Source organism: Symphalangus syndactylus, chromosome 9 (assembly GCF_028878055.3).
Source record: "Symphalangus syndactylus isolate Jambi chromosome 9, NHGRI_mSymSyn1-v2.1_pri, whole genome shotgun sequence".
Classification (NCBI taxonomy): domain Eukaryota; kingdom Metazoa; phylum Chordata; class Mammalia; order Primates; family Hylobatidae; genus Symphalangus; species Symphalangus syndactylus.
This window is the reverse complement of record NC_072431.2, coordinates 57773148-57800770: the sequence shown is the minus strand read 5'-3', so window position 1 is coordinate 57800770 and position 27623 is coordinate 57773148. Positions and strand designations below refer to the sequence as shown.

The 27623-nt window shown below is 54.7% G+C and overlaps 1 protein-coding gene across 4 annotated transcripts; it reads right to left on the bottom strand.

Annotated features, from left to right (window-relative positions):
- Positions 1-286: 286 nt before the first annotated feature.
- ARPC1B (actin related protein 2/3 complex subunit 1B) lies at positions 287-21688 on the bottom strand. 4 transcript variants are annotated; one of them, XM_055292511.2, is made up of 10 exons: positions 21127-21688; positions 10464-10540; positions 9457-9561; positions 7976-8198; positions 6051-6158; positions 4965-5171; positions 4811-4886; positions 2887-3092; positions 1640-1730; positions 287-1304 (listed from the first exon to the last, which is right to left on the bottom strand). In XM_055292511.2, exons 2-10 carry the CDS (start codon positions 10525-10527, stop codon positions 1266-1268), a joined length of 1119 nt encoding a protein of 372 aa, XP_055148486.1. In that variant the 5' UTR covers positions 10528-10540; positions 21127-21688; the 3' UTR covers positions 287-1265. The 4 variants fall into 4 exon arrangements, with proteins under 4 accessions (XP_055148486.1, XP_063502257.1, XP_055148485.1 ...); XM_063646187.1 differs by having other exon boundaries at positions 21102-21207; XM_055292510.2 differs by lacking the exon at positions 287-1304 and having other exon boundaries at positions 1547-1730; positions 21127-21684.
- Positions 21689-27623: the final 5935 nt, after the last annotated feature.

Below are 27623 nucleotides of genomic sequence, written 5' to 3'. Positions count from 1 at the left end.
GACCCTTCCAGGCCACAGTAGGCTGAAGCAGCACCAGGATCCTGGCCTGGCCTGTAGGTGTCCCCTGGTGGTTATAATTCTGTAACTCAAGGGGAGAAGGGGAATAGCACTGGCACTGGATGTCGCCAAGGCCCATATTTTCCTGAGAGAAGCCACAAAAGGTGTGCAAATGCCCTTCAGTGCAGGACCTGGTGACATGACATCAACTCCAAGACAGAACCTCAGTTTACAGCACAGGAAAAAAATATCTTGCCAACATTGTAATGACAAAATAAATTCCCATGAAGTTCCACAACCAGGCCGGGCACGGTGGCTCACGCCTGTAATCCCAGCACTTTGGGAGGTGAGGTGGGTGGATCATCTGAGGTCAGGAGTTCAAGACCAGCCTGGCCAACATGGAGAAACCCCGTCTCTACTAAAAATACAAAAATTAACCGGGCTTGGTGGCGCGTGCCTGTAATCCCAGCTACTTGGGAGGCTGAGGCAGGAGAATCGCTTGATCCCAGGAAGGCAGAGGTTGCAGTGAGCTGAGATCACACAACTGCACTCCAGCCTGGGTGACGAGCAAAACTCCATCTCAAAACAAAAGTTCCACAACCAGCCTGGAATGTGTAGCCCCTTTGTCCAGGAATTTGACTAGTCAGTCAGTGACACCTGGTACTGGCAGTTTTGGGAGTGGCAGCCCAGGATGGACAGCAGTGGGGAGGGAACCATTTGGCATAAGGCCATTGGGCTTCAGGATCAATTATGTTGGCAAGCAGTAAAAACATGCTATCTACCTATGGCCGTGCAAACACCAACCTCTCCCTGGAGTCCCAGCTACTTGGGAGGCTGAGGCAGAAGGATTACTCCCATGAGTTCTAGTGCAGCCTGGATAACTTAGCAAGACCCCAAGAAAATAACAACAAAAAACCTCTCCTTCCACATAGGCAAGCATGTCCATAATTACTTTTTTTTTTTTTTTTTTTTACACAGTTGCATTTTATTACCTCCACATTTTGAAGCAGTTCATGACCAGCATAGTGCTTTGGGGGCTTTTTTTTTTTTTTTTCCAATAAATGAAAGCATTTCTTCAAGAAAAAGGCACATATTCCTTGAATAGGTAAGAAAAGTTCCCCATCTGTCCCCTCCCTTTTTGAGGGAGCAGCCCCTATGGGGACTCATATTGGTACCCCAGAAACATTCAGCAAAGCAACCATTAGCCTCCCTGACCCCTCTCCCCACCTCCCCAGCAGCTAGGATGAAGGCAACATATTCCTCACAGGTCATTTGATCTTGAGGTCCTTCAAGGCTGACTCCAAGCTCTGCAGGGAGGCAGAACGGACAGGCTGGTTCTCAGCTGTCCTGCAGGCACCCCACTCCCAGGGACCTGATCACCCATCTCAGCCCCAGCACAGCAGAGGGCAGAGAACCTGCAGTTTTGGAGTCTGTCAACTGGGTTTGAATCCCGCCCCTGAAGACTTCAGGGTGCCCCAGTGAGCACCAAGGTCCAGATGTCAAGGGGCCACCCCCACCCCTCATCCCTATGCAGTGCCATCTCTGCAGGAGTGAAGGATGGGGGTCATCTCCTGGGAGTGGGGATGGGGGGAAAGGGTTGACCTGGGGGGCATGGTGGGAAGCCAGGAGGGGCAAGCCTCACCTTCACATCCCAGATACTCATGCCGCCATCCATGCCAGTGGTGCAGAACTGTGAGCACTTGGCCTTGCCCCCGCTGAGCACCGAGATTTGGCTGCAAAGAGTTAGAGGAGCTTATGAATCCAACCTGTGCTGGTGCTGGGCTCAGGCCCACCCTGTCCACCAGGCGCTCCCAGACTTCTTGGGAAGCGGGCTTTAGTGAGAAGTACCGAGAGGGGGTGTGGTGGGCTTAGAAGTCAGTTCTGCCTTGGGGACGAGCAGTGGCGTGTGAGGTGCAGGCAAATGGGACAAGACACTCAAGTCCTGGGAGGCAGGAAAGACTCGTGTCTCTGCGGAGTGTACACAGTGCCAGCAGTGCAGCTGGACAGGACAAAAGAGATGGGGGTGGGGGCAGCCAGGGACTAAGCTGACAGTGGGCAAAGGTGTTTCATCTGAGGAAGCCATCGGATCTGGCGGCCACCTCTGTAAAACAGAGGTTTTACAGGCCGAAGGGCTTGGCCAGACTTGCCATACAGCTCCCGCTCCCTCTGATTCGCCGCGGGGTGGACACGTGTGGCTAGCAGCTTTTGGGCTTTGGAGAGCCTCTTTTCCCCATCCCACCCTAGATCCATAGAAGGCTGCAGAGAGACCCTCAGCTCCGCCCCCACCTCGTTAAGTGCTAGCAATAGACCCGCCCCAGCTATGACCCCGCCCAGGAAGCCCGCTGGTCACTGCCTGGCCACCGCACAGAACGGCAGGGGCCAGCCCTACGACAGTCCCCACTTAGCTAAGTCACGGAAATGCAGAGCGAGGCTAGCTGCTCAGCCCCATCTGATGCTATTTTTATGCAACCTAAAGAAGTCGACCCCGTCTTATGTCGGTCGCACCGTGTCCCTCCCGGGCTCCACTAGCACCTGAGCTGCTAGGGTGAGATCAAGACGGGTCCTGCCCACAACTAACATGCGAGTCAAAGCCACTCCCTACCCTGGGCCCGCTACGCCCCCTCTGCCGGCCTCCGCCCCATGCGGTTTTAGTGCAGCGTCGAGGCCCCGCCCACAAATCAGCCCCGTCCCCTCGTCCGGGCCCGCCCCTCATCCGACCCCGTTCCGGCGCAGCGAGTTGAGGGCACGCCTACCCTCCCTCCGGACCCGCAGTCCTCACGGTCCCAGCACAACGCCCCAGTAGGAAGAGTCCAGGCCCCTTCCTCACCCGACGCTGTTTCTGGGCGAGTCGAGGCCCTGCCCAACCGCCGGCCCCGCCCCCGCTCTCACCTGACACTGTTCTTGTGCAGCGAGTCCAAGCCCGCGCCCGCAGCCGTGCCACCCTCGGAGCTCGCCTTCTTGTCCAGGTTCTGGAAGCGCTCGCGGGCCGTCAAGCCACGCTGCGAGCTCTGCTTAGGCACGTCCAGTCGCCCGCCGAAGCTCAGCATCCCGGCGGCGGCGTCATAGGTGAACAGCACCGGGAAGCAATCGTGGCCCTGCGCGGAGGGCGGGGGCCATTGGAGCGCCGCCGAGGGGAAACCGAGGCCGGAGGGGAGGACAGGCGGGCGTCTGGCGGCCCGGGAGGCAGATGCCAGCTCAAGGACACAGACGGGCCACAGCGAGGGAGGCCCGAATCGCAGGTGTATCAAAACCGGGGGCGATGCTGGGGGCTGCCACCTCCCCCAGCAACGCCAGCGTTGGGACTCCCTGGGAGCTCAGGCGCCTTCTGTCCTGCCCAGCCAGTTACACCTGCCCTAAGGGAGACCCCTGCAGCTGGTTGCTTTTCTAGGCAAAAAGCGAGCCTGACCTGGCCCTGGCACCCCCATTATGTTTGCAGAGGGGTGAAAAGGGACTTGACAGATGTGGGCAGAGGAAAGGGAGAGCAGTGCCCTTCCCGGACACCTGGAGGAACTGCACACCCCGAACTCCCGCCCTTTGCATTAGGCGTGGCCTTGCCATTGCACCTGCCAATAAAATGTGGGCAGAAATGTTAAGACCCAGGGCATGATTCCACAGGTTCCGGGTCCCTCGTGGCATCTGGGACAGCATGCTGGGGACAGCCTCCATCAGAGCCCCTCACAACACCCACACTGGACATAAAATGTGAGCAAGAAGTAAATATCTTTTTTCTGTTTTTTCAATTTTTGAGATGGAGTCTCGGTGGCTCACCCTTGGCTCACTGCAACTTCTGCCTCTGTGTTCAAGCAGTTCTCCTGCCTCAGCCTCCCGAGCAGCTGGGACCATGGGCACCCACCACCACACCCGGCTAATTTTTGTATTTTTAGTAGAGATGGGGTTTAGAGATGGGGTTTTGCCATGTTGGCCAGGTTGGTCTTGAACTCCTGACCTCAAGTGATCTGCCCTCCTTGGCCTCCCAAATTGCTGGGATTACAGGTGTGAGCCACCGGGCCTGGCTCTTTTTTTTTTTTTTTTTTTGAGACGGGTTCTCTGTCATCCAGGCTGAAGTGCAGAGGTATGACCATAGCTCACTTCAGAAGCCTCGACCTCCCAAGTAACTGGGATTATGAGATTACAGGTGCACCACCACACCCAGCTAATTTCTTTTTTTTTTTTTTTTTTTTTTTTTTAGACGGAGTCTCGCTCTGTCGCCCAGGCTGGAGTGCAATGGTGCAATGTTGGCTCACTGCAAGCTCCGCCTCCCGGGTTCACGCCATTCTCCTGCCTCAGCCTCTCCGAGTAGCTGGGACTACAGGCGCCCGCCACCACGCCCGGCTAATTTTTTGTATTTTTAGTAGAGACGGGGTTTCACCGTGGTCTCGATCTCCTGACCTCGTGATCCGCCCGCCTCGGCCTCCCAAAGTGCTGGGATTACAAGCGTGAGCCACCGCGCCCAGCCTACCCAGCTAATTTCTTAACTTTTTGTAGAGACAAGGGTCTCACTATGTTGCCCGGGCTGGTCTCAAACTCCTGGCCTCAAGTGATACTTCCACCTCAGCCTCGCAAAGTGCTGGGATTTTAAGCATGAGCCACACCGCACCTGGCCAAATCTTTACTCCGTTAAGCAACTGCAGCCAGGGACTTTCGGTTACTGCAGCATAACCCAACCTGTTCTGCCCAATTCTGGTACATGAGAGAATGCAAGGAAGAAAAAAAAGGAGGGAGGCAGGAGAAAGGAGGGAAGAGATAAGAGCTGCTGGGCTCTCTTGGAGGCCTGCTGTGACCACACCCCCTCTCTCCCCTCCCTATTCCTCACCGCTGCCACCAGGCTGTTGTCTGTGATGAAGGTCAGCGCCAGCAGTGGTAGCGTTTCAGAGGCCAGAGTCGCGACGCTGAGGGGAGAGATCTGTGAGTCATGGTGTCCCGCTCCTCTGCACTCACCTCCTCCCCCGGGGATGGCCTCGACTCACGCCATCTTCTTGTCGGCATCAGCCAGGCACACGGTGCTGTCGTGGCTCACCCAGGCCACACGGCTCCCACTGGCTGAGAAGCAGACGCCATGTACCCAGCCGCAGCTACTGCTGGATTCGAACATCAGCTCCCCAAAGGGCATCTTGGAGCCCCACGGGGTGGGTGCTGGCCGCTCCTCCACCTCCTTGATGTAGGCTGAAAAGATCCTACCGGGATAGGCAAAATAGAGGTAAAGTAGCCAGGCATGGTGGTGCGCACCTGTACTCTCAGCTACTCAGGAGGCTGAGGCGGGAGGATTGCTTGAACCCAGGAGGTCAAGGCGGCAGTGAGCTGTGATTGCGCTACTGTGCTCCAGTTTGGGCAACTGAGTGAGACTGTCTCAAAATTAAAAAAAAAAAAAAAAAAAAATTAAAGGGTTAACAGGTGCCTGGGCGTGGTGGCTGAAGCTTGTAATCCCAGCACTTTGGGAGGCTGAGGCAGATGCATCACTTGAGGTGAGGGGTTCGAGACCAGCCTGGTCAACATGGTGAAACCCCATCTCTACATTTAAAAATACAAAAATTAGCCGGGCGTGGTGGCATGTGCCTGTAGTTCCAGCTACTCAGGAGGCTGAGGCAGGAGAATCGCTTGAACTCAGGAGGCGGAGGTTGCAGTGAGTTGAGATCGTGCCACTGTACTCCAGCCTGGATGAAAGAGCGAGACTCCGTCTCCAGAAAAAAAAAAAAAAAAAAAAAAAATCCCATCCAGCTGGGTGTGGTAGTCTTGCTTGGGAGGCTGAGAAGCAAGAGGATCGCTTGAGTTCAGCATTTGGAGGCTGCAGTGAGCTATGATTGCACCACTGCATTCCAGCCTGGGCAACAGAGCAAACCCCTATCTCAAAAAAAATAAAAGAGGTGGGCAGAGGGACATCCAGCTGAGACATGAAGGGTTCCCCAGGTCATCCACTGGTAGCAGTTCTGGAGCGGGTCTAGAAGCTGGGGTGTAGAGCTTTCAGGTGCGGCTCCCCCACCACTCTCCAATCCCCGCTATGATGTCAGCAGTCAGTTGACATCAGCCCCGCCCTCCCCCATGGTGCCCTGTCTCACCGGCACTTGAAGTCACAGGAGCCGGCAGCCAGCAGCACATTGTTGGGGTGCCAGTCCAGGCTGAGGACGGTGGAGCGGATGGGCTTCTTGATGTGCTTGCAAACCCACCTGGGCATGGTGGTCAGGCAGACAGGGAGAGAGGGACAGGCAGGTGGGACTCACGGACCTCAGCACCAGGGACTCCAGGCTCCCACTGCTCCCTGCAGCCCACCAAAGACCCAGGAGAGAGGCAACTGGGCATTCCCAGCCCACAAGGCTGTCAGGGCCCTGGGGCGGCAGGGATCTGTGTCAATTCTGGAGTGGGAACTCTGTGCCCTCTATCCTTTAGGCCACACAGTCACCCTCAGAGCAGGCTCAGCAAAGTGATGCCATCACCACAGGTCACACAGCTACTAACTGGCCATGGTGGGATTCAAATTTGGGTCTCTCATATGCTCCTGCCTGGCCTCTGCCCTCAGCCATGCAGGGGAGAAGATTAAAAACTAAGACGTCGACTGGCCACCATGGCTCACACCTGTAGTCTCAGCACTTTGGGAGGCTGAGGTGGGAAGATTGCTTGAGGCCAGGAGTTCAAGACCAGCCTGGACAATGTGACAAGACCCTATCTCTACAAAATAAATAAATAAATGATTTGGGCCTGTAGTCCCAGCTACTCAGGCGGCTGAAGTGGTAGGATCACTTTAGCTCAGGAGGCTGAGGCTGCAGTGAGCTATGATCACAACACTGCACTCCAGCCTGAGCAACAGAGCAAAACCTTGTCTCAAAAATATATATATGGGGGGGAGGGGGTAGGGACAGCATTAGGAGATATACCTAATGCTAAATGACAAGTTAATGGGTGCAGCAAAACAACATGGCACATGGATACATATGTAACAAACCTGCACATTGTGCACATGCACCCTAAAACCTAAAGTATAATAATAATAATAAAAAAAAATATATATATATATATATATATGGCCAGGCGCGGTGGTTCACGCCTGTAATCCCAGCACTTTGGGAGGCCAAGGCAGGCGGACCACCTGAGGTCGGGAGTTTAAGACCAGCCTGACCAACATGGAGAAACCCCATCTCTACTAAAAAATACAAAATTAGCCGGGCATGGTGGAGCGTGCCTGTAGTCCCAGCTACTCAGCAGGCTGAGGCAGGAGAATTGCTTGAACCTGGGAGGCGGAGGTTGCGGTAAGCTGAGATTGTGCCTCTGCACTCCAGCCTGGATGACAGAGCAAGACTCTGTCTCAAAAAAAAAATTGGCAGGGCACGGTGGCTCACGCCTGTAATCCCAGCACTTTGGGAGGCTGAGGCAGGCGGATCACGAGGTCAGGAGTTCAAGACCAACCTGGCAAAGATGGTGAAACCCCATCTCTACTAAAAATATAAAAATTAGCCGGGCATGGTAGCAGGTGCCTGCAATCCCAGCTACTTGGGAGGCTGAGGCAGAGAACTGCTTGAAGCTGGCAGGCAGAGGCTGCAGTGAGCCAAGATCGTGCCACTGCACTCCAGCCTGGGTGACAGAGTGAGACTCCGTCTGAAAAAAAGAAAAAGGAACAAGATGTGGCTGTGTGCTTGTGAGTGGTGCCTTGAGAAAGTGACTGCTGCGGGGCCTTTGCTAATCTGTAAAGTGGGGACAGTGACCGAAGCCCAGTCCACGGAGCTGCAGGGAAGTCAGGACTAATGTGTGTGCAGGGCTTAGTGAGGTGCCCCCAGATGTGTTTCTGGTGTGGTGGATGTCGTTGGCAGTGAGAACATCCGGGCACTGCAGAGAGGTCCTTGCCTCATGGATGAGGCCCAGAGAGGAGAGGACAGACTCCCCCAGGGTCATGGGAACAGGGGTCTTGACATCCCATTTGGTGCTTCCCGGGGACACTCTAGTCCTGCCCCTGGTCCCTACCAGCCCACTCCGGCCCCGCCCAGGTACCAACCAGTCATTCTCCTGCTCAAAATAACAGATGGAGATTACACGCGAACCGCTGCCCACAGCAAACTTGTTCTCGTTGGGGGCCCAGCGCACGCAGCGGGCAGCCCGGTTGATCCGCAGGATGACCAGCGTGGGCTTCCACGTGCGGCCCTTCAGCGTCCACACGTAGGCATTGCGGTCTGTGCCGCAGGTCACAATACGGTTACTCTCGGGGGCCCAGTCGATGCCTGTCGGGGGATAGAGGGGACAGAGGAGGCTGATGACACTCAGGCAGAGGTGGCTCTATGGTGGCCACATAGGAGAGGCTGAAAGGCCACCATCCAGGTGGAAGCTGTATCTGCCCAGTAGGCACTTTTTTTTTTTTTTGAAATGGAGTCTGGCTCTGTCACCCAGGCTGGAGTGCAGTGGCATGATCTCTGCTCACTGCAACCTCTGCCTCCCAGGTTCAAGCAATCCTCGTGCCTCAGCCTCCTGAGTAGCTGGGACTACAGGCGTGTACCACCAATCTTTTTTGTTTTGTTTTGTTTTTGAGACGGAGTCTCGCTCAGCTGCCCAGGCTAGAGTGCAGTGGCGCGATCTCAGGTCACTGCAACCACCATCTCCTGGGTTCAAGCAATTCTCATATCTCAGCCTCCCAAGTAGCTGGGATTACAGGCACCTGCCATCATGCCTGGCTAATTTTTGTATTTTAGTAGAGACGGGGTTTCACCATGTTGGCCAGGCTGGTCTTGAACTCCTGACCTCAGGTGACCCCCCCGCCTCGGCCTCCCAAAGTGCTGGGATTACAGGCGCGAGCCACTGCACCTGGCCTCTTTCTTTCTTTCTTTGTTTTTATTGAGACACAGTCTCGCTCTGTCGTCCAGGCTGGAGTGCAGCGGTGCAATCTCAGCTCACTTCAGCCTCCGCCTCCTGAGTTCAAGCAATTCTTCTGCCTCAGCCTCCAGAGTATCTGGGACTACAGGTGCGTGCCACCACACCTGGCTAATTTTTGTATTTTTCAACATTTCGTCATGTTGGCCAGGATGGTCTCGAACTCCTGACCTCAAGCGATCCACTTGCCTTGGCCTCCCAAATTGCTGGGATTACAGGCATAAGCCACCACACCCGGCCCAGCAAGCACTTTTTACTGAGATCCAGTGCTTATTTAGAGTGACACCAGGGGGCACTTCTAGAGCTTATGAGGGAGTGTCAGAGCCCTCCATACTATCAGCAAACATGCTGGAGGGCAAAGCCAAGAGGCAGAAAAGATGGGTTCTCGGTCATGTGGAGCTGCTGGATCAAGCCTCTCCTGAAGCCCTCAACCCTCTGAGTTTTTTTGGTAACATGAGCCAACACAGTCCCCTTAAAATTGAAGCCAGTTTGAATCAGGGTTTCACAGTGAGTGGGTAGATGTTCCACAATGAGTGGCCATGCCCTGCCTTGCACCTCCCCCCGCCAACCCCACCACCTCCTTTCAGGAGGGTGGTCCCAGCCACCCTGACATACCTGTCACCTGCCCGTTGTGCTCCTTGAGCTCGTGCACCTTGGTCCATTTGGCACCGCTCTTTTCGTAGATGTGCACCTCATGGTTGTTGGGGCAGATGGCGATCTCTGAAGGGGAGATGGAGGGAGATTGAGGGGCCCTCTCCATGACTGCCCTCTGCCAGGACACACTACACAGTGCACCCAGGCAGCAACACCTCATCCTTCATGACTCGCTCTCCTCTTCTGCCTTGGAGGGGCCCCCTGAAGTCCTTCAGGCCCTGCCAGGCCACCCTCTCTTCTCTTGGAACTGGCTGTCCTTTACTTGCAGCAGTGACCCCTGGGACCTCTCCCCACCCTATCGTTCTGGCCAGCCAGGAACCCTTCGCTGCTCCTGCTGACACCCCAGGGCCCCTGCACCTGCCAGCCCCTCCCCAGCTGGGGCACAGTTCCCTCCCTCTCCTCCTCTGGGTCTCTGTGTAAATGTCAAAATGTCATCTCCTCCGAAAGGCTTTTTCCTGGCCACTTTTTCTTTCTTTCTTTGTCTTTTTTTTTTTTTGAGACAGTGTCTCGCTTTGTCGCCCAGGCTGGAGTGCAGTGGTGCAATCTCGGCTTACTGCAACCTCCGCCTCCTGGGTTCAAGCGATTCTCATGCCTCAGCCTCTCAAGTAGCTGGGATTACAGGCGTCCGCCACCACGCACAGCTAATTTTTGTACTTTTAGTAGAGACAGGGTTTCATCATGTTGCCCAGGCTGGTCTGAAACTCCTGACCTCAAGTGATCCACCCACCTCAGCCTCCCAAAGTGTTGGGATTACAGGCGTCAGCCACCGCACCTGGCCCATTCCCTCCTTAAACTTTAACCCAGGAGGCCCCTGGTCAGCTGGAAGACCCAGGGGTGAGGCCAGGGGACAGCCGCATGGAGCCCATAGTCCAGGGGCCTGGCTGCTCCAGCGTCCCCATGTGTGCTCTGGCTGGTCCCCATCCCAGGAGGTGGAAGCAGCCACCCACCGGCCCCCAGCAAGCACTCACGGGTGCGGTCCTTGTTCCAGGCGTGGCAGCTGATGGGCTCCACCAGGAAGCTGTGGTAGGCCATGGTGGCTTGGCTCCTGTGCCCGAGAGAGGAAGAGAGAATCCACGTCAGCCCCGACCTTGCCCCTGACTTCACCCGGATACCAGGCCCCAGATGATCCTCACGGGCCTCACACCAGGGAGGCCCCTCAGTGTAGAGGGGCAGCAGTTTGCAGAGACAAACAGCAGGGGCCAGCCCTGGCTCCTAACTGGCCTGACATGTTGTTTCCTCTCCTGGGGCCTCAGTTTCCCCCCTTATAAAAGGGCAGTTTTCACAGGATGTCTCTGAGGCTCCAGGGACAGGGTGGAGGAGAGGGTACTACAGGGGAGATGCTCCCTGGGGCGGGGTGGGGTGCTAGGACTCCAAGCCGGACAGGCCCCTCACTTGTCATCTGTGCCTCAGTTTCCTCATAGGATGGACCCCCCTCCCCACAACTTCCCCTGCCTCATTAAGGATGGGATGAAAATGAAGTCATCCAGGCCAGGCCCAGTGGCTCATGCCTTTAATCCCAACACTTTGGGAGATCGAGGCAGGCGGATCACTTGCGGCCAGGAGTTCAAGACCAGCCTGGCCAACATGGTGAAACTCCGTCTTTACTAAAACTATAAAAAATTAGTCGGGTGTGGTGGCAGGCGCCTGTAGTCCCAGCCTGAGGCAGGAGAATGGCGTGAACTTGGAAGGCAGGGCTTGCAGTGGGCCGAGACCGTGCCACTGCACTCCAGCCTGGGCAACAGAGCAAGACTCCGTCTCAAAAAAAAAAAAAAAAAAAAAAAATTAGCCAGGCATGGTGGCGCCTACCTGTAATCCCCACTACTCAGGAGGCTGGGTGACAGAGCAAGACTCATCTCAGAAAAAAAAAAAATGAAGTAATCTCATAAACCACCTAGAAAGGTATCCAGCACATGGCAGGTTGGCCCTGCCGTGCCGAGCCCTGGTCTTCCCCTACACTGCTCAGACGGGGAGAGGGGAGGTGGCCGGTCTGCCAGAGCTCATGGGTGAGGCAAAGGCAGATATTTAACAGATATATCCCATTCTCCATCCAGACACCCACTGGCTGCACCCAGGGCTGGGAGGAGGCACAGGGCTAGGCGAGGCCTAGGTGATGGCTCTTGGGGAGGCCCCAGGGTGACCCAGCCTTGGGGAACTGAAGGAGGGAGATTTTTTGTTTTTCTTGAGACAGGGTCTCTTTCTGTCGCCCAGGATGGAGTGCAGTGGTGTGATCATGGCTCACTGCAGCCATGAACTCCTGGGATTACAAGCATGTGCCACTGTGCCCAACTAATTTTTGTTTGTAGAGAGAGGGGTCTCACAATGTTGTCCAGGCTGGTCGCAAGCTCCTAGGCTCAAGAGATCTTCCCTCCTCACCTGCCAAGTATTTGGGATGACAGGTGTGAGCCACTACACTCGGCCAGAACGAGGGAGATGTTTGACTGCAGCCCCTTAGACTAGCCCCAGCACTGAAGGGGAACCCTGGCAGAGGGCAGCGACTCATCCTCCCGTCAGCCCAGCTCAGCCCCTGCCAGCCTGTCCCCAGCCTCCTCCACCTGCTGCTGAGTGTCAAAGGAGCCCAGCATGCCTGAGTGGGGTGAGATCACGGTCTCAGCCCAGTTCCTCAAACCCATCTCTCCCCGCCTCTGTGACTCAGTTTCCCAGCATCACAGGGACCTGGGAGTGGAGGAGCCCAGTGACACTGCTTGCCCAGCCACGTACCCCGGGACACATCACCTGCCTTCTTTTAACCTCAGTTTCCTCATCTGTAAAATGGGAACAGGAATCCTGCCTCCCAGCAGAGATGCGAGAGCTGGAAGCAGATGACACACTGCACCTGGCCTCCATGAGGAGGAACCACGAGGTGGTTACTCTTAGCCTGTGATGGACGTGATATACCAGTCCTGACGCGCCCTTTGAGGAGCAGGCCTCCCCAGCTGACCAGAGGCCGATCCTGAGGCACACAGGCATGCACCTGCCTCGGGCTTCCGTGCTGGCTGTTCCCTAGGCCTGTGACACTCTTCCCCCAGATACTGGCACACACGGCTCTCGCTCTGGTGCTGCCACTCAAGTCTGTGCTCAAATGTCAACTTCTGGGGAGTCCTTCCCTGACCCCCTCTGTTGGAAACTGCAGCACCTCCCATGGTCCAGCACTTCCTAATTCCCTATTTCCGATTAAATTTGCTCGGCAGTCACCATCAGACATGCACTCACCGATCTGGCCCACCGCCTTCCTCCCCTGCTGGAATAGAACCAGCTTGGCAGAGACACATTTTTTTTCTATCTTGTTCTCGTTTCTATTTCCACTGCTTAAATGCTTAGCACATAGTAGGTGCTCAAGAAATATCCGCTGAACAAATTTTTCATTGCCATTAGTGACCAACAGAGTACGTTCTCAGAAACGTGTATGTGTGTGTATATTTGAGAGAGGGTCTCGCTCTGTTGCCCAGGCTGGGGTGCAGTGGTGCGACCACAGCTCACTGCAGTCTCGACCTCCCAGGCTCAAGTGATCCTCCTGCCTCTGCCTCCCAAGTAGCCGGAACTACAGGCTCACGCCACCCTACCCAGCCCTCAAAAATATTATCATTAAATAGGTTAGGAATGAGGCCAGGCATGGTGGCTCATGCCTGTAATCCCAGCACTTTGGGAGGCCAAGGCGGGCGGATCACCTAAGGGTCAGGAGTTCAAGACCAGCCTGGCCAACATGGTGAAAGCCTGTCTCTACTGAAAATACAAAAATTAGCTGGGCATGGTGGCACATGCCTGTAGTCCCAGCTACTCGAGAGACTGAAGCAGGAGAATCTGTTGAACCTCAGAGGTGGAGGTCGCAGTGAGCCGAGATAACACCACTGCACTCCAGCCTGGGCAACAGAGCAAGACTCTGTCTCAAAAAAAAAAAAAAAAAAAAAAAGTTAGGAATGAATGTGTGTGAAAAAATAACTTAAAAATAATACATAAATAAATAATTTTATTAAATAGGGCCAGGTGCAGTGGCTCATGCCTGTAACTCCCGTACTTTGGGAGGCCTAGGCAGGAGGATTGCTTCAGGCCAGAAGTTCAAGACCAGTATGGGCAATACAGTGAGACCCTATCTCTACAAAAAATTAAAATAAAAAAATTTGCAGGTGTGGTGGTGCACGTCTGTATTCTCAGGTACTCAGGAAGCTGAGGCAGGAGGATTGCTTAGCCTAGGAGTTTGAGGCTGCAGTGAGCTATGATTGTACCACTGTGTGACAGAGTCAGACCCTGTCTCTAAAATAAAATGTATTAACTAGTACCACCCAGCACTTTCTGGGTACTCCCTCCTTGCCAGCTCTAGAAAAAAAATGTATCCTTTTTTTTTTTTTTTTTTTTTTTTTTTTTTGAGATGAAGTCTCACTCTGTTGCCCAGGCTGGAGTGCAATGTCGCAGTCTTGGCTCACTCCAGCCTCTGCCTCCTGAGTAGCTGGGATTACAGGCGTGCACCACCATGCCTAATTTTTATATTTTTAGTAGAGACGGGGGTTTCACCATGTTGGCCAGGCGGGTCTCGAACTCCTGACCTCAAGTGATACACCCACCTTGGCCTCCCAAAGTGCTGAGATTACAGGCGTCAGCCACCATGCCCAGCCAGGTGCTGTGTATACATTCTTGCCTTCAACACTCCCACCAGCCCTGGACGTTCAAGGAGGCCTGGCTGTACTTGGTGAGGGATGCCAGGCTCCAGGTCAGCTCCAGATGACAGATGTGGGGGCTGAGGCCACCTGCCCAGAGTCACCAGTGACAGACATTAGATAACGTGGCTGCCTCCCTCACCAGACTGGCAGTTTTGTGTTGGGTCCCAGGGCCTGGGCTGGGAGCCAACCAGGACTGCGAACTCCGAATGCCCCAGGAGGCCGGTGGCTGCCCCATCACTGCCCTGCCCAGGGGCTGGCCCACCCTGCACTGCATCTGGGCCCAGGCACAAGGGAAGGGCAGAACGACCTTTGCCTGGGGCTGCAGTTTAGCCCCTCAGGGCTCAGTGACCAGCCTGCCCGAGGTCGCAACACAAAGCCTCCTGCGCTCACTGCCTGGAAGGCCCTGTCCCCCTCCTGCTCACTCCAGATCCAAACTGCTTGCTTTCACTTGTAGCAGGATGTCCTGGAAGATTCTTGGGGCAGCATAGGACACACACACATGTACACACGTGTACATGCATGGGGCAGGGACCTCATGTTTCCTCCATGCTTAGAACAGGACCCCAGTGGGTCCCCAGTCAGCATTTGCTGAGCAAGTAGACACACACAACGCAGGGTCAGGCCACACACACAAACACACTTTGCATGTTCAGCCTTGCACACACAAATGCACACTGCACCCCCCCACACTTTAAGCACGTTTAGCCTTGCACACGACCATACTGCCCACATGCACATGCGTGTTCAGCCTCACACACAAGCACACTGCATCCCTGCACACATGCATGTTCAGCCTTGCACACACGCAAGTGCACTGTGTCCACAAGCACACTTTGCACGTGTGGGCAGCCTTACCCAGAACAAGCACCGGGCACCCACTGGGGCTGCCTCTGCAGCCTCTCTCTCCTTATAAGGCCTCTTTGTGTAAGGCTAGGGCCCCGGAAGCACCACCTTGGCGCCCTCAGCCATGTCAGCAGGACTGATGGGGGTTTCCCTGAGCGCTTCCTGTGTTCCTGGGCTGGGGCATCACCGCCTACATCTGATGCCAACACTGTGCAGAGAGAAGCTCAAGGCCTGTGACTGATTCACAGTGCTCATCTATACCCCCACAATCCCCATGGTCCAAGGTCACCAGCAGGGCAGGGGCAGGGTTAAGGCCAGAAGCCCGCTTTCAAACTCCACCCAGGCTCTGGTTGGCCCCAGGACTCCAGCTGAGGCCAACTTTTCCCTCCCTTTCAGCCGCAGGAGGCCCAGATGGAAGGAACCTCCCGGGATGAGGGTGGGAGAGCCCAGACTCAGAACCCTGGGTTGATGCACAGGCTCTGACGTCCCAGCATCATTGGTCACACGCTTGCGGTGTGCCCAGCCACATCTCTGCCCTGGCTGTGAAGATGGAGTGGCTGGCTCTGCTGAAGACAGCAACCCCCACATGTGCCAGTGGGCAAGGGCAACCGAGAGGACTTGAAGAGTCCTGACCACTGTTTCTAGGACCCAGACATACTCAAGGGGCAGAGGAGGGGCTGGAAAAGATGGCCACTGTGGTACACTAGTGACTGGCAGAGGAGGGAGGCTCAGACCACACCTATCAGCCAATCACACTTTAGCATGAATTAGCAGAAATACTTCCTAGTCTGAACAAACCCCTTAAATGGGGCAAGGGAGAAGTGTTAAGGGGGCGAGAGAGAGGAAGATTCATTTCCCTTTTTCCATAACTTCTGCAAAACAGCTGAAACCCAGAGCGCCTCTGCGATAACTCCCCAACCCCCACATCTTACCAATGAGGAAGTGGGACAGCAAAAAGGGAGTAGCTTCTCTCAGGCAATGCTGCCACGGGGCTTCAGTCCCCTGCCTCAGGGATTCTAGCCGGGGACACTCGACTTCATCATCCCCAGGAAAACCTCTTACCTACCAAACCTGTGTGAGCCAGCGTGTGCCCACCACCACCCCCCCGCCTGCCAATTACCCTGCTATGGATGTCTCAGGAGAAAAATACGAGGGCTGCTTCCCCCACGAGTGTTGACAGCATAAGGTCTCAGTGATGGCTCCTGGGGGAGGGATCCAGGACACCAGCCCACTACCACTGTGGCCCTGTGAGCCAGCACTGTGGGCCTGTTTGATGTTAAGGAACAAGAGAGAGGAGGGGATAGCTGGGCACACGCCTGTAATCCCAGCACTTTCGGAGGCCAAGGCGGGTGGACCACTTGAGGTCAGGAGTTCGAGACCATCCTGGCCAACGTGGCAAAACCCCATCTCTACTAAAAAAAAAAAAATTAGCCAGGCATGATGGTGCCAGGCAAAGAAAGCCTCAGGCTGCCCGGCGGTGGCGGCGGGGTGGTGGTGGTGGGGGGCACTCTAAAGTCCTGGGCCTCGATAATCTCTTCCTTACTGTGCTGGGTTTACATTCTAGCTCTCTTCATACTGGCTGGGTGCCCTCAGCCCATATTTCCCTCCCATCTTTATCCAGATGAGGCTGGGGCTAGACCAGGCACAGGCTGCGGGACCTTTTTTGCCTGGCTTCCCTAGGTTTCCCTGAATCCAGAGGTTTGGCTGTATCTGAAGCTAAACCAAGCAGGAGCTGCCTGGAGGAAAGATCTCAGCATTACAGGCGCTCCGGGAAGTCCCCACCCAGCTCAAGACAGTTCTTGGATAGAGCAGCCAGCAGGCTCATTTGCACCGTGCTAAGCGGTTACTCAACTTCCTATGCTGGGTCGGAGCCCTTGCTACTCCTATCCTTCCCTCTCCAGCTCTGCTCTTGAAGTCTTACCAACCACACAAAGTGAAGTCAAGAAACACACATGAAAACAATCGTAAGGTACCATTAAAGCACCGATTAGTCATCCAAACAAAACGAAAAACAAAAACACATAAAATTCAATGCTGGCAGAGCTGTGGAGAAATTGTCATTTGTTGCTAATTGGTTTAATTCTTCTGAAGGGCACTCAATTCAACAAGTGGGTGGGAACAAATATTAATAGAACAGAATAACGCTAACAGGAACTTGAAAATTAGCATTCTTTGGTCACTTACACCCATTTGGTCCTAAGAAAACAGCAACACATTTTTATTTCTTTCTTTTTCATTTTTATTTTTTATTTTTGAGATGGAGTCTCACTCTGTTGCTCAGGCTGGAGTGCAGTGGCGCAATCTCGGCTCACTGCAACCTCCGCCTCCTGGGTTCAAGCAATTCTCCTGTCTCAGCCTTCCAAGTAGGTGGAACTACAGGCGCCCACCACCACGCCTGGCTAATGTTTGTTTTTGTTTTTAGTAGAGATGGTGTTTCACCATGTTGGACAGGCTGGTCTCGAACTCTTGACCTTGTGATCCACCCGCCTCGGCCTCCCAAAGTGCTGGGATTACAGGTGTGAGCCACTGCGCCTGGCCCTATTTTTCTTTTTTAAAAGCAAACATAGGTTGGGTGCCATGGCTCACGCCTGTAATCCTAGAATTTTGGGAGGCCAAGGCAGGTGGATCACTTGAGTCCAGGAGTTCTGAGACCAGCCCGGGCAACATGGCAAAACCCTGTGTCTATAAAAACTAGCAACAACAACAACAAAAAAATTAGTGGGATGTGATGCTGTACGCCTGTAGTCCTGGCTATCTGAGGGGCTGAGGCTGGAGGATTGCTTGAGCTGGGAAGGTGGAGGTTGCAGTGAGCCGAGATCTTGTCACTGCACTCCAGCCTGGGTGACAGAGTGAAACCTCATCTAAAAAATAAAGCAAACATTTATAATAGCCCTCTTTATAATGGTGACAGTGTGGAAAAACCCAGGTGACAATATGTAAAGAGTAAATTGTGACATTAACATGTTGAGATGCTATGTAATTATTAATACTAGAAAAGACCTATCAATGGGCGGGCGCGGTGGCTCACACCTGTAATCCCAGCACTTTGGGATGCGGAGGCAGGTGGATCACATGAGGTCAGGAGTTCGAGACCAGCCTGCCCAACACGGTAAAACCCTGTCTCTACTAAAAATACAAAAATTATCTGGGTGTGGTGGTGGGCACCTGTAATCCCAGCTGCTCAGGAGGCCGAGGCAAGAGAATCACTTGAACTCGAGAGGCAGAGGTTGCAGTGAGCTGAGATTGTGTCACTGCACTCCAGCCTGGGTGACAGAGTGAAACTCCGCCATGTCAAAAAAAAAAAAAAAAAAAGGCCGGGCGCAGTGGCTCACGCCTGTAATCCTAGCACTTTGGGAAGCCGAGGCGGATGGATAACCTGAGGTCAGCAGTTCGAGACCAGCCTGGCCAACATGGTGAAACCCCGTCTCTACTAAAAATATAAAAATTAGCCGGGCATAGTGGCACGTGCATGTAATCCCAGCTACCTGGGAGGCTGAGGCAGGAGAATCACTGGAACCCAGGAGGCAGATGCTGCAGTGAGTCAAGGTGGTGTCACCACACTCCAGCCTGGGCAACAGAACAAGACACTGTCTCAAAAAACAAAAAAAAAAGGAAAAGAAAACACTTATAAGGCAGGCATGGAGGCTCATGCCTGTAACCCCAGCACTTCAGGAGGCCAAGGCAGGAGGATCACTTAAGGCCAGGAGTTTGAGGCCAGCCTGGACAACACAGCAAAACCCTACCTCTACTAAACATTTAAAAGTAATCCCAGCTACTCAGGAGGATCCCTTGAGCCCAGGAGTTTGAGGCTAAAGTGAGTTATGATCAAGCCATGGCACTGCAGCCTGGGCAACACAGTGAGACCCAGACTCCAGAAAAAAAAGAAAAAGACCTATCAATGGATTATATACAGACATATGTAAAAAACAAACTTTATTGGCATCTGTCAGGGCGATTTTACCCAGAACTTTCACCATTCTCTCTTTTACCCCCTGAAGCAAGCCTGAGACATTTTTTGTTTGCTTTTTTTTTTTGGAGACAGAGTCTCGCTTTGTCGCCCCAGGCTGGAGGGCAATGACATGATCTCGGCTCACCGCAACCTCCGCCTCCCAGGTTCTAGTGATTTTCCTGCCTCAGCCTCCTGAGTAGCTGGGATTACAGGTGCCCGCCACCACACCTGGCTAATTTTGTATTTTTAGTAGTGACGGGGTTTCACCATGTTGGTCAGACTGGTCTCGAACTCCCGACCTCAGGTAATCCGCCTGCCTCGGCCTCCCAAAGTGCTGGAATTACAGGCGTGAGCCACCGCGCCCAGCCTGTTTGCTTTTTACCTTCAGTTTGTACAGGAGGAAACCCAGGCTCAGACAAAAGCAACGATTTGCTCAAAGTCACTCGGCTCCTACTAAATAAATGACGCAGCTTGGGACTCTGACCCCAAATCTTGGAGGCCAGGAAGTTAGGTTCACCTGGGGGAACACTATGATCAAGGTGAGCAACAAATGCACGTTTATACTGTCAGCGCCTGACACGCTGCCAAGTGTCTTGCAGTATTGCATTTCAGCCTCACAATCCTTAAGGTTCCCATTTTCCAGATAAGGAAAGTTGAGGCTGGCAGGGGTTGGGTGGCTTACCAGTCACTGGCCAGTGAAGGGAGAAGCTGGCACTCCTACCTAGGTCCCTAAGATTTTATTTATTTATTTAGAGATGGAGTCTGGCTCTGTTGCCCAGGCTGGAGTGCAGTGGTTCAGTCTTGGCTCACTGCCAAGGCAGGTTCAAGCAATTCTCCTGCCTCATACTCCCAAGTAGCTGGGATTACGGGCATGTTACGTGGTTTTTTGTTTTGTTTTGTTTGTTTTTTTGTTGTTTTTTTTTTGAGACAGAGGCTTGCTCTGTTGCCCAGGCTGGAGCGCAATGGCGTGATCTCGGCTCACTGCAACCTCTGCCTCCCAGGTTCAAGCGATTCTCCTGCCTCAGCCTCCTGAGTAGCTGGGATTACAGGTGTGTGCCACCATGCCTGGGTAATTTTTGCATTTTTAGTAGAGACGGGGTTTCACCATGTTGGTCAGGCTGGTCTCGAACTCCTGACCTCAAGTGATCCGTCCACCTCGACTCCCAAAGTGTTGGGATTACAGGCATGAGCCACAGCGCCTGGCTACATTTTATTTATTTAATAGAGAAAGGGTCTCACAATGCTGTCCGTGCTGACCTCCAACTCCTGGCCTCAAGCGATCCTCCAGCCTGGGCCTCTCAAAATGCTGGGATTCTATGTGTAAGCCACCGCGCCCGGCCGGGATGGGTGGTGGTAGCCTCCGGGCTGCACTGGCAGAGGAGGCAGGGGGAGGTCTGACTCCCCAGGGCTTGCGCTCGGGATCCCTTCACTGCCCGAAGGTGCAGCCCGGCCCCGCCCCGCCCTAGGCGGCCTGGCTGCTCTCCCTGCGCCTCCGGAAAGGGAGGGGCTGCTCCGATCTGCCTTGGCCGCGGAGCCCCGCAGCTGAGGGGTGCGTTCTGGGACCCCGCCGGCCAGGCCCGCCCCGTACGGGACCCCTCGGACCTGGCCCGGGATAGGCGGGTGGGAGCAGCCGGAGAGGCCAGGAGGGCAGGGGCGGGGCGGCGGGGAACGCCAGCTCATTTCCCGGCGGCTGCAACCCGGAAGGCTCCGGGGATGGAGGGGAAGTGACTGGGCGTGGGGCCCCGCCGACCCGAAGTAACGGGGCTACACCGACCCACCGCGGGGCAAGGCCGGGGAGCAGTGGCTGAAGGCACGAGGCGGACGCTTGGGGCCGGTGGCTAGGTACGCCCCGAGGGCGCCCGGTGCGCTGGGAGCCCGCGTTTCCACAGCCTGGCCCTGCGGCCACCCCCGCGCCCCCCCAATCCCAGGGCTCCCTCTCCTTTCCGCGAGCCCCTAGTCCCCGCGCCCCCTCCTCTCCGTGAGCCCCCACTCATCCCCGTGCACCTATTGGGCGGCGCCCCACATCTATGCGTCCTCCTCACTTCCAGGCGCCCCCCGGCCCCCTCCTTGCACCCCCTCTCGTCCCTCCCGTCCCGCTCACTCCGAGGCGGCGCCCCACATCCACGTGTCCCCCCACCTCTGGGTGGCTCCCTGACCCCCACCTCCGGGCGCCCCCGCGGCCCTCACCTCCGGCGCCCCGGCCGCGGACTCTGGGCAGTCGACGCGCCGAACCGGCTCTGGGCTCCGCGCCGGAGCAGCAGCCACTTCCTCGTGGGCGGGGGGCGGGGCCTCCCGACCTCAGCCCGGTAGGGCCCGGGGGCGGGGACCTGGGGCAGCGGTCGCGAGATCCAGGTCCCGCCCTCCGTTCGGGGTGGGGGTGCTGCCGGTACCCGCGCAGACGTCGGAGCCCAAGGCTCTATCCGCAGAAGCCGTCCGCAACCACCGTCAATGCTTTACCAATGGGGAAACTGAGGCTGGGAGCCAGGCGCGCAGCCTGAGCCGCCGCTGGGCGGGACCTCCGAGCCTGGGCCCGGCGCACGGCCCACGGGGGCTGCCGGGCGCAGGGTCGGGGAGTCACGTCCTCTGAGCCCGGACGGCGGGTACTGCGGGCTCCGCGCTCACACGCAGGTGAGCGGCTAGCGAGCCCTGCAGCCCGGTCCCCAGCCGGCGAGGAACTCCCTTCACGCTGATGCCGGTGGGCGCCAACTGTGCAGGCCCTAGGCGGGGAGCAGGCGGTCCGGGCGTGGCCAGGGCAGCCCGGCCCCGCCCCCTTGGCCCTCCATGTCCTCGCCACGAAACAGGGGTGCCGTCCCCAGGCAGGGTGTCACTGGCCGCCCCTGCTGACGCTGGCCGGCCAGTTAACTTCTTTCCTTTCTGTTTCACGTCAATCGGCTTCACTTCTTTAAGTTACCCTGTTAGCCTTGCAGCCGCCTGATTGCGGGTCTTGGGCCAGGTGGTCCCTGGAGTCTTCCCATCCTGACCCTCTGCCTCTTCAGTGGATACATGGCCTGGCAGCCAGGCAGATGGAAGAGACCCCAATGAAAACCTTACCTCGGCCAGTCGTGGTGGCTCACGCCTGTAATCCCAGCACTTTGGGAGGCCAAGGCGGGAGCATCACTAGCTCAGATCGAGACCATCCTGGCTATCACGGTGAAACCTCGTCTCTACTAAAAAATACAAAAATTAGCCAGGCGTGGTGGCACATGCCTGTAATCCCAGCTACTCGGGAGGCTGAGGCAGAAGAATCGCTTGAACCTAGGAGACAGAGGTTGCAGTGAGCCAAGATCGCGCCATTACACTCCAGCCTGGGCGACAGAGTGAGACTCTGTTTAAAAAAAAAAAAAAATTAGCTGCAAGGAGCCCCATCGCGTGATGGAGCGCTGCTGTAATCCCAGCTACTCGGGAGGCTGAGGCACGAGAATTGCTTGAACCCCGGGGGCAGAGGCTGCAGTGAGCCAAGATGGGGCCCCTGCACGCCAACCTGGCAACAGAACAAGACTTCCTCTCAAACAACAGCAAAAACCTTCCCTCCTCTTGTCTCCTTCAGACCCCTCTCTCTAGTATTTGTGCAGGGTCTTCCTGGATCTCTGGAGGTCCAAGGCCAGACTCCCACCCCGTCAGGCTTAGAGGCTTTGACCCTCGCTGTTCCTTCTGCCTTTAATACTTTTCCCACCCGGTTCTGTCCTCACCTGCCAACACTGGTTTGTCCTGCAGGATGTGGCTGGGGGTCTCAGGTCGCTTTGCCCCAACACCCCTCCCCATTGGAGGTGCCCTTAGCCGCCGCTCTCTTTTCCACTGAATTGGACTCCCTAGGGTGGTTGGGAGGATTAAATGTGTCCACGTGTGTGAAGCGGGTAATACAGTGTGCACACAGGAAGTGCTCGAACTTTTGTGAGCCCCCCCAATCTTGCTGCTCCTGCAGATTTGCTGAGACAGATGTCGGCAACCTCAGCAAACACAGGCGGTGCTTTTAGTTCAAGCAGATAAAAAGCTTCAAGGGGTCTGTACCGGCAGCCCTCTTCCCACAGGGACAAGTGTAGGGTAACTGAGGTGACCCTGTTGTTGCTTCCCTGGCTTCCATCCTACTCTTCCTCTGCTTTGTAGATGCCCAGGGAATGACCCCAAGTGGCCCTGAGTGGTCTAAATCAGCTCATGGTGTTCCCTGTCCTGCTGCACTTGTGACCTAAGATGACCCAATCAAAGCAAAGCCCAGGACTTCAGCTGATGATCCAGTGCACCAAGCCCCTTCTGGGCGAGCTGCAAGAATCTGGACTCGTAAGTGGAACGCGGAAGTGGAACAGCAACAAGGGAAGCTGCAGGGAGAGTGCAGAGCCGAGAGAGGGTCAGAGAAGTAACCGGAGCTCCGGTCACCTCTGACTGGCCAGCCTGAGTCCAACCTGCCTCCAAAGATTCAGATATGTGAGCCAAGTTATCTGCTTAATTAATTAATATGTTTTAGAGACAGGGTCTCGCTCTTTTACCCAGGCTGGAGTGTAGTGACACAATCACAGCTCACTGCAGCCTCCAACTCCTGGGCTCAAGTGATCCTCCCACCTTAGCCTCTTGAGTGCTTGGGACTACAGGTGTGCACCATCACACCTGGCTAATTTTAAAAAAATTTTTATAGGCTGGGTGTGGTGGCTCATGCCTGTAATCCCAACACTTTCGGAAGCCAAGGCAGGCGGATCGTTTGAGGTCAGGAGTTTGAGCCCAGCCTGACCAACATGGTGAAACCCCATCTCTACTAAAATGCAAAACAGCCGGGTGTGGTGGTGCGTGCCTGTAATCTCAGCTACTCCGGAGGCTGAGGCAGGAGAATCACTTGAACCCAGGAGGCGGAGATTGCAGTGAGTCAAGATCACGCCACTGCACTCCAGCCTGGGTGAGAGAGCGAGACTCCTTCTCAAAAAAAAAAAAAAAAAATTTTATAGGGATAGCGTTTTTGCTATGTTGCGCAGGTTGGTATCAAACTCCTGGCCTCAAGTGATTCTCCCACCTCAGCCTCTCTCATAGCTGGGAGGGACCACAGGCATGCGCCACCATACCCAGCTAATTTTTAAAAATTTTGTATGGACAGGGCTCTCCCTTTGTGACCCAGGCTGGTCTCGAACTCCTTGCCTCAAGCAATCCTCCTGCCTCAGCCTCCCAAAGTGCTGGGGTTACAGGCGTGAGCCACGGTGTGCAGCCTCCACTTTATTTTTAGGCTGCTTTGAGTTTTTCTGCTGCGAATCATCAAAGCATAATAACAAATATGCATACCTCAAGACTCCTTTTTCCTATCTGCGAAAATGTAACTAACGTCACCTGAGTTGATGTAAAGGCTCTAAAAGCCTATGCGAGCTGTAGCCATGGCTGTACTGTTCCCTCTTCTCTCCCCTGGGCCCATGACAGAGCCGGGTGAATGAATGATCCAGTGGTAGAAAACTGAGTCCAGGCTGGGTATGGTGGCTCACTCCTGTAATCCCAGCACTATGGGAGGTGGAGGCAGGCTGATCACAAAAGGTCAGGAGGGTGAGACCAGCCTGGCCAACATGGTGCAAACCCATTTCTTTCTTTTTTTTTTTTTTGAGACGGAGTGTCGCTGTCGCCCAGGCTGGAGTGCAGTGGCGCGATCTCGGCTCACTGCAGGCTCCGCCCTCCAGAGTTCACGCCATTCTCCTGTCTCAGCCTCCCGCGTAGCTGGGACTACAGGCGCCCACCACCTAGCCCAGCCAATTTTTTGTATTTTTAGTAGAGACGGTGTTTCACCGTGTTAGCCAGGATGGTCTTGATCTCCTGACCTTGTGATCTGCCCGCCTCAGCCTCCCAAAGTGCTGGGATTACAGGCGTGAGCCACCGCGCCCGGCCAAACCCATTTCTAATAAAGAAAAAAAAAAAGCCTGGGTGCAGTGGCTCACGCCTGTAATCCCAGCACTTTGGGAGGCCGAGGCGGGCAGATTATGAGGTCAGGAGTTCGAGATCAGGCCAACATAGTGAAACCCTGTCTCTACTAAAAATACAAAAATTAGCTGGTTGTGGTGGCACATGCCTGTAATCCCAGCTACTCGGGAGGCTGAGGCAGAAGAATCGCTTGAACCTGGGAGGCGGAGGTTGCAGTGAGCCGAGACCACGCCATTGCCCTCCAGTCTGGGTGACAGAGTGAGACCGTCTCGAAGAACAAAACAAAACAAAATACAAAAATTAGTTGGGTGTGGTGGCACATGCCTGTAGTCCCAGCTACTTGCTACTCGGGAGGCCGAGGCAGGAGAATCTCTTGGATGAGGGAGGTGAAGGTTACAGTGAGCCGGTAACAGAGCAAGACTCCATCTCAAAAAAAAAAAAAAAAAGGGTTGGGCACGGTGGCTCACACTTGTAATCCCAGCAGTTTAGGAGGCCGAGGCAGGCAGATCACTTGAGGTCAGGAGTTCAAGACCAGCCTGGCCAACATGGCAAAACCCCGTCTCTACTAAAAATACAAAAAAAATTCGCTGGGCATGGTGGTGCACACCTGTAATCCCAGCTCCTACAGAGGCTGAGGCAGGAGAATCACTTGAACCCAGGAGGCGGAGGTTGCAGTGAGTCGAGATCACTGCAACCAGGCTACATTCCAGCCTGGGTGACAGAGAGAGACTTCATCTCAAAAAAGGAAAAATAAGAAAGAAAGTGGGTCCAGTTCTGGTACTGCCACTTAACCTGTTGTGTAACCGTGCCTCAGTTTCCACATCTGTAAAGTGAAGCTGACAAGCACCGTCCACCTGCCCACCCGTCCCACAGGCCTTCAGTCATGGAGGGAAGACCCAGTGGATGGGAGAAAGCAGACCTCGGATTGGAAAGCGATGGAAGGCATTATTTGAAATGACTCCCTTTGGGGAGAAAGTTTTCTAAGCCCTACGTGGAGAAATACCTTGGGTTAGGGAACTTGGTAATGGAAGGATTTCATCTGGAACTCCCAGAACCCCTTGGAAAGCTTTCTGTTTCTTCCTGGAATTGGCTTTGTGCAGGGCCCTGGGATGAAGATGCTATGCACTCCCGCTTCCTTTTTTGCCTTTTCATGTTTCCAAGAAATGCAGCCACAAACCCAGGCTGTGACTCTCCAGGGCTGGCCGATGTGGGGGAGGCAGGCCAGGGCTGGTGCAGTCTCCCAGGTTCTTGCTGGCTTTCTGCTCCTTGCCTGTCGCTATTTTTTTTTTTTTTTTTTTTGAGACAGAGTCTCGCTGGAGTGCAGTGGCACAATCTTGGCTCATTACAACTTCTGCCTCCCAGGTTCAAGCACCAGTTTTATTGCCTCCTGGTCACAAAATGGCAGCCAGGTTGACTGCAGACAAGCAGTGGGTGGGCCAAGGCAGACCAGGGAGATGGGAGATGGTGGGGGGTGGTGGCGGGGACCTTTTCTAAGAGCTCCCAGTATCCAGTATAATCTCCCCTTTGTCCCACTGGTCCACCCCAGAATGTGGGTCACTTTCCCTGGGATCAAGGGATCCATCCCAACTGACAGCAGGAGGGGAGAGGAGAAAACCTTAGGGCCAAAGTCCCAAGACCACATATCTGGTAAGGTGGCTAAAGGCCTGCAAGGCAGATGTACCCCACAGCTGGGGCCCCCATAACGCTCGCTCAGCATTCCACATCCCATCCCAGGATTCTGATGGGGCTGTGCCCCTGCTGCACAGCCCCCTTCCAAGCCACATGGCCTGATGTGTCAGTTTAATTGAGAAACTGAGGTCTACAATGAAACCCACAAGCTATTGTCAAATACCTTTTTGCTCTCTCTCTCTCTTTTTTTTTTCTTTTTTCGAGATGGAGTCTCGCTGTTGCCCAGGCTGGACTGCAGTGGCATGATCTTGGCTCACTGTAACCTGCGCCTCCCAGCAATTGTTCAAGCAATTCTCGTGCTTCAGCCTCCCAAGTAGCTGGGATTACAGGCGCATGCCACCAAATGCCTGGCTAATTTTTGTATTTGTAGAGAAGAGGGTTTCACCATGTTGGCTAGGTTGGTCTTGAACTCCTGACCTCAAGGGATCCACTCGTCTTGGTCTCCTAAAGTGCTGGGATTACAGGCATGAGCTACTGCGCCCGGCTTCAAATACCTTCTCATCAGTGCCACTGACAGGGCCCTGCCCCTGAGCATGGTGAGCTGAAAAGGGGCTGTCACTAAGGAATTTCCCTCGCCCAGTGCTTTTTTTCCCACATGCATTTCCCACATTCTTAGTGGTTACTACCAGGGCTTTGGAGAGACTAGTCATTCCCCTCTCTGGAATTTTGTCAACTGAAAAATGTGCTAGTAACAGTTCCAACCCTACAGGTTTGTTATGAGGGGTAATTAATGGCTTCCAAATGCTTTTCTTGGTACCTGCACAGTTAGCTAAAGTATTGCATTCAGGGCGTGGCTCACACATCTGTCCTGAAGAATCCTCTCAGAACATCCCAGACTGTAGTCATTGTTTACAGAGGCCTGGTCGGAGTCTCAAAGGTAGAGTGAGAGAAGGATGGAGCGTCACAAACTCAAAAGACCCCAGCGTTGAAATAAAGCACTGAGGGCTTCTGGCTGCGGTGACTGGAGTAGGTCTTCCTCCCCATATGAGAAATGGCCTGTGTTAAAAAATGGCAAAATAAATTAGCTGGGCGTGGTGGTATATGCCTGTAATCCCAGCTACTCGGAGACTGGGGTCACCTGTGATCCCAGCTACTCAGGAGGCTGAAATGAGAAT